Raw genomic sequence first — 11,864 nt, 5'->3', positions numbered from 1 at the left:
TGCGCTCACCAGATGCGTGTCCTTTCCATGGCACTGCCACGGCAAAGTTCTTGATCAACTTTAGCTTAAAATAGCACATAATAATTCTGTTTATTTACTTGGAAATTTTTTTTTACTCTGTTCATAAAATATTTTCAATTGAAGTATTTTTCTCTTGTTTTCAGGTAAAAATATCTAAAGATTCTTAAATCAAGGTACGTTTACTGAAGTAGCAAAATGACTAAAAATACAAAGTTTTGTATTCTGACAAAACAAGCAAATGTATATTTAAAATGAAAATATCTGCCAGTGGAGTTAGAAAACTTAGAAAACCGGTTTTAAAAAATTTGTAAAGAAATTTATGTTTATGTATTTATGTTTATAACAGTTTTAAATGTTTCAATATTTGAACCGGGAAACAAGACAAAAATACAGAAGAAGAAAGTAATTTTTGCACTGCTTTGATTAACAAAAAGCAATCTGATTTGCATCTTCTTTGTGAATGATCTTCATGCAGGTTTGAGGTAGTTATAAAGTGCCTTTAGACCTCCTTGCAGAACCTCTTTAATGGGCTTGACCAGTGGGTTGTGGATGATATGTAGGCCTTTATCCAGTGGATGGCAGGCGAGCTTCTCCAGCCTGTGGAGCTTGTAGATCTCATCTGGAATGCTCTGCAGCCGGTTGAAGTCCACGTTGAGCAGCTCTAGCCCCGTCAGGCAGCACAGCGTCCTGGGAAGAGCGTGCAGTGAGTTCTGTTCCACAATCAGGATCTTCAGTTTCACCAGCTCCTGGATCTTATCAGCCAGGTTCTCCAAACGGTTGTTGGCTAGATGCAGGAAGATCAGGCTCTTCATGCTGTAGACACAGGCCGGAATGTGTTGGATGTGGTTGTGGCTGAGGTTGAGCTTGGTGAGCCGGCGCAACTCCGACAGGCTGTTAGGAAGTGTGACGATCTGGTTGTTGGCCAAACTCAGGACCTCCAGGTTGGAGCAGCATCCCAGTTCCTCAGGAACATCGATCAGCCGGTTCCTGTGGGCAAAGAGCACTCGCAACTTCCTGAGCCGCCCAATCTCCGGCGGGAGGCTGAGCAGCTCGTTCCCCCACACGTTAAGGATCACCAGGTTCTCCAGGTTCTCCAAGTTGGATGGGAGAACAGAGAGGGCGTTTAAAGAGAGGTTGAGCTTCTGGAGCTCCTGGAGCTCCCACAATTCATCTGGCATCTCCTCCAGACCTCGCATGGCCAGGCTGAGCGTGCTGTAGCCCAGATGCCTGGTCGCATGTTTACGGATTCGATCGACCGACGATAAATTTTCAACACAGCTGGCTTTTCGTCGGATCGGTTTCCTGGAGTCGTCGGAGTTGGGTTTGCGTCCATTGGTTCTCGGTGCGACGTCACTGCTTGCGTGCTGCTTTGAGATATTCTGTCTCAAGAGAAACATATTTAGATTTTTAACGTTTCAGTCCATCAATGGGTTTGTCCATTTAGCTACGGTTTTGAGCTCTGAATCGTCCTGCAGTCTGGTTTAGGATGAGATACAGACGTGAAAATGCTCAGAGTGACGTTTGCACAAACAGCTGTCATTGTCACTACAGCTAAACCAAAGCCGTTAATGCAGATAAGTAATGGAATCACTGCAAAGTCATTAAACCCTTTTCCACACACGCTCTCACATGTATTAATATACGCAGACATGCATGCCAGTGCTATTACTGTCAGCGGAAACTATATAAAAAAACAAAACTAAAACTATAATAAAAACATTTGCTTTATGTACTTTTAAAATATTTATATTTCAAGAATAATGTTTTTAGGAAGTTGCCAAGGCAACATTTCTTAAGTTATTGAGTAAACTGATATTTAAAACTAAACAAAATATAAATTAAAATAAATACTCTATAGAATTATTTAAAAACAAATTATTAAAAAACGAATAAGAAAAAAATAAAAAGACAGAAAAAATATTATAACTTTAAAACATTATTTAAAATATAATTAAAAATATTAACAAAAACTGTAACAGTATACCAGTGATTTGAAAAAACCTGCAGAAACCAGAACTGAATTCAAACTAATACATAAAAATACTACTCTATAGACAATTAAATTAAATCTAAAACTAATAATAATGACAAAACACAACAAAATCAGTACAAATTTAACTAAAGTTTAAGGGAGAGGAGAACATATACGAATTACATATAAAATATTAAGAGAAACTATAATATCTCAGTGATCCTGAAATAACATTGGCATGCTGAACTTGAGTTGACGCTCATATATACTGTATGGCTATATATATCAATGTGCAGTCGTGCTTATGACTGAAAGTACAGTTAAGCCAACTGCTCATCATATTTTCCATTATTATCTCATGGGTGAGACTGTACAAAGAGACATCTAAATTTTTAAAGCACAATAATACTCAAAGATTATTGAAGTACGTTTACAAGAAAATAGTATTTCAGTTTTTCCACATCAAAATTTAACTCAGTGTGACACTTTATTTCTTTTAAATTTAATAACAATTTCTGACTTAAAATCGTTTAAGAGTAAATCCTACTCAGTATGAAGCATCTATTTTCTGAAGTTGGTTTCAAAATTGTTTATTCTTTAAAAAAAGAAAATAAAAATCTGCCAATAATCTTCAATTCAAAAGGAAAAAGTAATTATAATAAAATTTACTGTTATTCCTTGTGAGGTTTAAACATTTACACCTGGCCACTTAAATATGTCTTTGCAAAACGGAAATAAATCCAATCTTAACCCTTAAGGTGCCAGGGTTTTTTGGAAAAAATGCTGTATTTTGACATCAAGATTTCAAAAGCTTGTGGCTTGAAAGGGCTTAAAGATAGAGATCTACTGTCAATTAGAAAAATGTTTGGCATGATCGAAAGTTCATGTGGGGTGTAAATATACTCATCTAATTTGCATATTATGACGTATAAATTTCATATAAATGACATATAAATTTCATAATATTCAGGAAATATTAGATATTGAATTGATGTTTGAACTTATTTGCATGTTTTTGTGTGTGTGTGTCTTTTTTATCCTCATTCCAAATTATCAGAAAACAGGAAGCCAACAATAAAACAGGAGAAAGTACTAAATTATTACTATATTACTACACTATATAGTAGTAAAACGCAAGTGAACAGTAGCCTACTTTTTGATCAGTTTATCAGTAATATTCAGGAAATAATAGATATTGAATGGATGTTTGAACTTATTTGCAAGTTTGTTTTTTGTACCGCGAGAAGTGCGTTCATTAGACGGCCGATCGTACTTCCTCTGCTTTTTCCTCGAACACTTTGAACAGAAACATGGCATAATGTCGGTCTAGAATCAAAGTACTACATGTCTGCCATCTAGTTGAAGGGAATACAAATGAGATATTACACCATATAATGAACTATAGTCTATTTTATTATGTATGACGTCTTGTCGCAATTTTGCGACTTTGGCGCTTAGAGGGTTAAATTCCTGCACTATAAGCAAATTCAAAAGAGCTCACGTCAATGAAAGCAAGTTGAGTGCTGCATTTTATACATTATCAACTAATTTCAAGATCAAAGACCGCTATAGGAGATAGTTTAGCATTAACACACGTGCTTTCTCATGAGAATAATGTGACCTGTGCTGACAAAACGAGTCAAAATGAGAAATAATAAAAAAGACATTCTCCATTAAAAGACCTTCAAAATTATTTATGATTTGTTGGAATCGGACAAAAAACTCCCATTTTAAGTTGATACAGTAGGTAGACATCCATAATGGGTAATACCGCTGCCGCACGGCCGTTAAAATGCGTGTTAAAATCATTCACGAAACTACCCCTAGGTGGCGCAAAGGGACGGATTGCGAAATTTATGTAATTGTAAAATGAAATAAAATGAGGAAATAAAACAACAATAACATTATGATATAACATAGTAACATCTTTAAAAAGAGTTAAAGGCAGGATAGGTAAAAAAAAATGTATAAAAAACTTTTTTTCCAAATTTGTTTAAACTTTATTTATATATCAATACATAATTAAAATGTAAGTACTCTGAAAAAGAAAGTATAAAAATCGAGTGTCTGTAGACCTCTCACGACTGTTTTAAAGACAGCTCATTATTTCCATTCACTCCACCCCCTCCCTTCTGGGCTCCTTCCAAAGCCTCTACTACGGCTCGCTAAGTAATGTTATGTTAGCTATATTACGCAGCTACGTGTGCTAATGACACATGCTTCATGAAAAAATAAACAAAAAAATATGTATGATCAAAATACAAAAAGAAAGATTTACCTGTCCAGCAGAAATAAAGCCATCAAGGAGTCACTTTTCAGCCCCTTGAGTTCCCTCAGTTCTCGCCATCGCTGGAAAGCCATGCCGATATTAACTCGCGTTTTATTTCTTTGTTTATCCAAAGACTTTTTGTTCATTGCCTTTTCTCGTACTGTTACTGTCTTCCTTTTTTTGCCTGGTTTGCCTTCACTAACTGCATAGGCTGGTACTGTGAATTTTGCTTGCTGTTTCTCTGCCATTGTTTTGGTATTCCTAGGATTCGTGCCTCTTGAATTCCTCAAATCAAACGTGCGCGCGCAAGTGGGCAGGTCATGTGTGGCAAAAGGGTGGTTGCCATGGTTGCGAGAGAGTGACAGGTGCCTAAGCCAATCCTATGTTTCGTCCCGAAATGGAAATAATGAGCTGTGTTTAATACAGATTAAACGGTCTAGAGTCACTCGATTTTTATACTCTTTTTATCAGAGTACTTACATTTTAATTATGCATTGATATATATATAGAAAGTTTAGACAAATTTGGAAGAAAGTTGTTTATACATTTACTACCTACCCTGACTTTAATTTCTTAGGCTTCAGTCTACTCATCAAAAAAGAAAAGAAGATATATATATATATATATATATATATATATATATATATATATATATACACACACACACACTATAAAAACATTGGTGGACAGGTGCAGCGTGTCCCACGTCTATGTCATGCTCCAACACTTTTGTTTGTGCCGGCACATCAGAAAACATTTCTGTAAATTAGGACAGCAAGTTAAACAGGTCTTGCCATTAGTTGGTCTCCAAATGTTTAACCCTTTAGGCGCCAGAGGTTTTTTCCTAAAACGTTCGATTTTGACATCTTCATTTTAAAAGGCTATATCTTAAAAGTGATAAAAGATAAAGACTTTCTGTCAATTATAAAAATATTAAGGATGACCCAATGTTTATGTAGGGATTACATTTTCCCATCTAATTTGCATATTATAACATCATATGGTGGTGGCCATTGTGAATTATAGAATTTTCATGAAAAGTCATGTGTTTAAATGATAAAATGCAGCACTTCTTTCCCCCCAAAATGTCCCTCACCTTCTGTGTGCTACTGTATATTGCACAATACTGAATGCTCAGGTAAATAGTAAGAAGTAAACAAACTGTGTAAATCATTACTAATAAATGGTAGAAACAAACCGAATGCATGTAGCGGTTGGCCTTTTGCTGTAGAGATTTTCAATTTACTGCATACTGCAGGCACTCTGATTCCATGTATGGGGCACATATATATTATTCATATGACACACAAACCGTGTAGACAAGAACTGTTTAGTTCAAAAGCTCTGCTCCTTGTCACATAGCCTCTGCTTCTGCTACGAGCAGCACGGCCAGATCTGCCTCTCGCGCGCGCCAAGTGTGCACAGCTCGGACTACTGTCATTGTCATTGCAACTCCCCACCCTGCCTCCACGTTGCCCCCTAACTGTCCTATGAATACATCGATCTCGTCTAACATACCCAGTGGCATTAGACAAAGCCTCCACCACAATACTGTCGCCGCGATTGCAGAGAGGTACACGGTCAGAAGACAAAGTTATATGTCTAGCGCGGTAAAAATCTCCCGCCTCGTTCCCCGCAGCACTAACACGCCTGCTAACACTCCGACCCCAGGAAACATTGTTCACACCACTGACATTGGGCAAAGGACCATCTACATTGGGCAAAGGATTCACCGTTTGTGCTTGGTGTAGGGCTATACTTTCACTTTCAGTATCACCATCATCTTCTGAATGCAGATATTCCCCTTCAGAATCAGGGTCCACGAATAGAAGTCCCAACACTTCATTGCGGGAATGAAGCTTTATTGATGCCATTAGATAAAAATAATGATAATAATCTAATGGCAATACTCGCTGACGTTGACAATATTGCTCTGATAAAATGGCTCACTCTCACACTAGCTCCGTTTTTGTTCGCACTGATTCAATGCGCTCTAGCTCGACGATTTTGTATAGAAGCAGGACGTTTGAAATTTAAATGAAATTTGACACCCTATTTGACAAGTTCGGCCATTTTATTCAGTGCCGCATCTTGTCGAGTAAACTCGACCGTGGCGCCAAGAGGGTTAAGGTTAACTGGCAATTTTTCTAACATTTCTGAGTTCTTTAATCAGCGAACCCATGGACTTTGTGCGCAAAAACTTAATTCGTTAGGACTATAACCTATACTCTGTTGAGTAACCTCCCTGGCTGCCAACATCAGCCATGGCAGGCCCTCCTCCCAGTCCTGATTCAATTCGACACAGTAAGCCCTGAGCATAGATGTTAATGTTGAATGAAAACGCTCAAGAGCTCCCTGGCTCTGCGGGTGGTATGCTGTTGCCTGCTGATGTAGTACTTCAGCAAACATGCTCGAAGTGAAATTACTCCCCTGGTCGGACTGTATCATTTTGGGTAATCCAAAAATAGTGAGGGTGTTCACGACAGATATTGTGGTAATGGAAACGAAAACGGGTAAGCTGCCAGATATCAGGTAACCTGGCAAATCACCGTCAACAAGTACTCACTCCCAGCTTTTGAGCGAGGAAGTGGGGCTACGCAATCAATGCGAGGCCAGTAAAAATAATGGAGAATTCGATCATGTTTTCTTTGTAACAGAGTGACCCGCGAGATGGTTGTGGGCCGTTTTCAGAACTAACGGACGAAACTTACTGGGCACTATGACCTGGATAATAGGATCCCCCACGCAACTGCCATCATGAGGAGACCACTTTCTCAGTAGCACACCATCCTTAATATAAGAACCCTGTGCTCTGCTATGAATTTATGCATTGTCAACCACTTGCTCATACTGTGCTTTTAACGCTTCATCACTCTGTTGTTCTTTTGATAGCTCATCATAAGAAACGGTCAGTGGGAAATCAGACAGCGAAAAGAGTTGCTCAGTTGTTGTTTTTTTCTCTAGAATCTTTATCTTACTATCACTCTCTGTTTTTTAAAGTGATAAAATATAACTGAATTCACACCATATTTCTAATATTATCGATCAATCTTATCAGATTAATTTTGATTGTTAAATTTTATTTTTATATCCGTGAGTGCAGTACACCTGCATTGCATTAGCACTCGTTAGCTTGTCTTTAGCGTTTCATTCAAACCTATCGCTGTTTTCTTTTCTCCTCTCCTCTCTCTCACTCCAGTTTTTCAAACTTTTCAAAGTTCATCAAACAACTGTGGTAAGAATATTTCATCAAGCACGGTGAGTAATGGCTTCTCCTGCTATTGTTACTTGCACCTCTTGCCACATGTACAGTTAATCTATCTCTGTCGCAGATGAGGGATTCACATGTGATAAATGCAGGGAAATAGTTAGGCTGACAGAGAAGATTTCAGAATTGGAGACAAGCATCCAAACTTTTATTGAGGACAGTAATAATGTTAGGGCTCTAGATGCGGCTTTGGATGAGTCTAGCTCAGGGATTCCTGTACATTGTTCGGTTCCGGCAACAGAGCCCCTGCAGCAGGGCAACTGGGTGAAAGTGAGGCAGCGTAGTCGTGGGTCAAAACACTGCTCTTCTGTTTCGATCAAAACGTTAAACAGGTTCTCCCCACTCAGTGATGCACCCACTGAGAAACCTGATGACAGTGCTCTAGTTATCGGTGATTCTATTGTACGTAACGTGAATATAGAGACACCAGCCACTATAGTCAAATGTTTACCAGGAGCCAGTGCGCCTGACATCTTGGCAAATTTAAAAGTGCTGGTTAATGCTAAGCGTTAATACAGTAAGATTGTTATTCATGCCGGCGCTAATGATGTTCGACTTCGCCAGTCGGAGATCACTAAAAATAACATTAAAGAGGTGTGTGAACTTGCAAGCACGATGTCAGACACTGTAATATGCTCTGGTCCCCTCCCTGCTTACCGTGGTGATGAGATGCATAGTAGATTGTCATCACTCAATGGCTGGATGTCTAAGTGGTGCCCACAGAATAACATAGGTTTCATAGACAATTGGACAAGCTTTTGGGGCAGACCTGACCTGTTGAAAAGAGATGGTCTTCATCCCTCCTGGGGTGGAGCCACTCTTCTCTCTAGAAATATGCCAAATAGTCTTAGAGTTTATACTTGACCAACTGGGGCCCAGGTCAGGAAGCAGACAGACTGGCTAAACCGACCATCTGCTAGCTGCCTCCCGTCACAGAAGTCAGTTAATTCTCAGCACATAGAAACTCTTTCACCTAGATATCACACTACAGAGACTGTGTCTGTTCCCCGAACTAGAAAATACAAAAAACGTCCAAACCAACTTAAGAGTAACAATTTAATTGAGGTTCAACAAATAAAAAACAGATGCAATACGGATAAACAAATGATAAAGCTTGGCTTATTGAATATCAGATCCCTTTCTACGAAAACACTTTTTGTAAATAATATGATCACTGATCATAATCTAGATGTGTTCTGTTTGACAGAAACCTGGATAAAACCTGATAATTACATTATTTTAAATGAGTCCACCCCCCAAGATTACTGTTATAAACATGAGCCCCGTCTAAAAGGCAAAGGGGGAGGTGTTGCTTCAGTTTATAACAACATTTTCAGGATTTCTCAGAGGACATGCTTCAAGTATAACTCGTTTGAAGTAATGGTGCTTTATATAACATTATCCAGAGAAACAAATGTTAATGATAAATCCCCTGTGAAATTTTAAATGGCTACCGTATACAGGCCACCAGGGCACCATACAGACTTTATTAAAGAGTTTGGGGTTTTACATCCGAGTTAGTTCTGGCTGCAGATAAAGTTTTAATAGTTGGTGATTTTAATATCCATGTTGATAATGAAAAGATGCACTGGGATCAGCATTTATAGACATTCTGAACTCTATTGGGGTTAGACAATGTTTCAGGACCTACTCATTGTCGAAACAACTTGATGATGTAACCGAAACTATGGACTCTCTCTTTTCTAGCATTTTAAATACAGTTGCTCCTTTACGCTTAAGGTCAAGGAAACCAGTGTGACACAATGGTATAATGAGCACACGTGCACCCTAAAGAGAGCAGCCCGAAAAATGGAGTGCAGCTGGAGGAATACAAAACTAGAGGTATTTTGTATTGCTTGGCGGGAAAGTAACCTATCCTATAAAAAAACATTAAAAACTGCTAGATCCGATTACTTTTCTTCTCTTTTAGAAGAAAACAAACATAACCTCAGGTATTTATTCATTACAGTGACTAAATTAACGAAAAATAAAGCCTCAACAAGTGTTGACATTTCCCAACATCACAGCAGTAATGACTTTATGAACAACTTTACTTCTAAAATCGATACTATTAGAGATACAATTGTAACTATTCAGCCGTCAGCTACAGTATCGAATCAGACAGTGCACTATAGACCCCCTGAGGAACAGTTCCACTCATTCTCTACTATAGGAGAGGAACAATTGTATAAACTTGTTAAATCATCTAAACCAACAACATGTATGTTAGACCCTATACCATCTAAGCTCCTAAAAGAGGTGCTTCCAGAAGTCATAGATCCTCTTCTGACTATTATTAATTCCTCATTGTCATTAGGATATGTCCCCAAAACCTTCAAACTGGCTGTTATAAAGCCTCTCATCAAAAAACCACAACTTGACTGCAAAGAACTAGTTAATTATAGACCAATCTCGAATCTCCCTTTTCTGTCCAAGATACTAGAAAAGATGGTATCCTCACAATTATATTCCTTCTTAGAGAAAAATGGTATTTGTGAGGATTTCCAGTCAGGATTTAGACTGTATCATAGTACTGAGACTGCTCTCCTTGGAGTTACAAATGACCTGCTCTTATCATCTGATCGTGGTTGTATCTCTCTATTAGTTCTATTGGATCTTAGTGCTGCATTTGACACAATTTACCACAACATTCTTTTACATAGACTTTTGTTGGCATTAATGGAAGTGCATTAGCATGGTTTAAATCGTACTTATATAACCCCCATCAGTTCGTAGAAGTCAATGAAGAGGTATCATATCGATCACAAGTGCAGTATGGAGTACCTCAAGGCTCAGTACTAGGGCCGCTACTCTTCACGCTTTACATATTATCCTTGGGAGATATCATCAGGAAACATGGTGTTAGCTTTCACTGTTATGCTGATGATACTCAGCTCTATATTTCTTCGCGGCCCGGTGAAACACACCAGTTTGAAAAACTAATGGAATGTCGATATAAACACTGGATGACGAGTAATATCTTACTGCTAAATTCTGAAAAAACAGAGGTGTTAATTATAGGACATAAAAACTCTGCATGTAATAACCTAGAACACTGTCTAAGTCTTGATGGCTGCTCTGTCAATTCTTCGTCATCAGTTAGGAACCTAGGTGTGCTATTTGATCGCAATCTTTCCTTAGAAAGCCACGTTTCTAGCATTTGTAAAACTGCATTTTTCCATCTCAAAAATATATCTAAATTACGGCCTATGCTCTCAATGTCAAATGCAGAAAAGTTAATCCATGCATTTATGACCTCAAGGTTAGATTATTGTAATGCTTTATTGGGTAGTTGCAGAGATGGGACCAAGTCACACATGTGCAAGTCTCAAGTAAGTCTCAAGTCTTAACCTTCAAGTCTCAAGTAAGCCCCAAGTATTTTTTTCTTGGGCAAGTCAAGTCAAGTCAAGTCGCAAGTTATGTCAAGTCAAGTCAAGTCAAGTCAAGTCCTGTAGTAAGTCAAGTCAAGTCCAAGTCAAGTCACCTTATTATTGTAATTTTACCTGCAGAATCTGATCTTAATAAAGTTAAAAGACAAGATATAAGTAACAGTAAATTAAAATAATTTGGATTTGCATTGTAAATACTCATGCTCAGTAAAATACATCATGGAATCAAACAAAATTGTAACTTCATAAAATTATTTATTTTTCACTTCTGCCAACAGAAATGTTTTACATTTTCAACATTGAGTCCATAAAACAAATAACAGCTAAACATCCAACAGACTCCTCTCTGAACCCCCCCCCTCTCCTCTCCTCTCCTCTCCTCTCCTCTCCTCTCTCTCTCTCTCTGTCTCACACAAAGGACGTGACATGACATGACATGACATTCAGCCAAGGATGGTGACCCATACTCAGAATTCGTGCTCTGCATTTAACCCATCCGAAGTGCACACACACAGAGCAGTGAACACACACACACAATGTGAACACACACCCGGAGCAGTGGGCAGCCATTTATGCTGCGGCGCCCAGGGAGCAGTTGGGGGTTCGATGCCTTGCTCAAGGGCACCTAAGTCATGGTAATGAAGGTGGAGAGAGAACTGTACATGCACTCCCCCCACCCACAATTCCTGCCGGCCCGAGACTCAAACTCACAACCCTTCGATTGCAAGTCCGACTCTCTAACCATTAGGCCACAACTTCCCCTCAAACACAGTTTACATACAACATTAAACTTTCTTACATTTCTCCTCTCTCTCTCTCTCTCTCTCTCTCAAGTTCAAGTTCAAGTTGTTTTATTGGCATGACATTTGAGTTACAGTATTGCCAAATTTAGCATTTAGATACAGAATAAAATATGATTACAATAAAATACAATAAAAATAGCAG

At 38.4% G+C, this 11,864-nt stretch overlaps 1 protein-coding gene across 1 annotated transcript; it reads right to left on the bottom strand.

Moving 5' to 3' along the window:
• Positions 1 to 398: 398 nt before the first annotated feature.
• On the bottom strand, positions 399 to 1,661 carry LOC132105600 (leucine-rich repeat-containing protein 30). Its single transcript, XM_059510883.1, has one exon. The coding sequence runs from the start codon at positions 1,416 to 1,418 to the stop codon at positions 489 to 491; it is 930 nt and encodes a 309-aa protein (XP_059366866.1). The 5' UTR covers positions 1,419 to 1,661; the 3' UTR covers positions 399 to 488.
• Between the last annotated feature and the right edge of the window lie 10,203 nt (positions 1,662 to 11,864).

The sequence above is a fragment of the Carassius carassius genome, chromosome 1 (assembly GCF_963082965.1).
Source record: "Carassius carassius chromosome 1, fCarCar2.1, whole genome shotgun sequence".
In the NCBI taxonomy this organism is placed as follows: Eukaryota; Metazoa; Chordata; class Actinopteri; order Cypriniformes; family Cyprinidae; genus Carassius; species Carassius carassius.
This window is presented reverse-complemented; position numbering and strand designations above follow the sequence as displayed.

Excerpts from the sequence above, each read along its gene's own strand:
- LOC132105600 (XM_059510883.1), bottom strand. The coding sequence starts at position 1,418 with ATGTTTCTCTTGAGACAGAATATCTCAAAGCAGCACGCAAGCAGTGAC.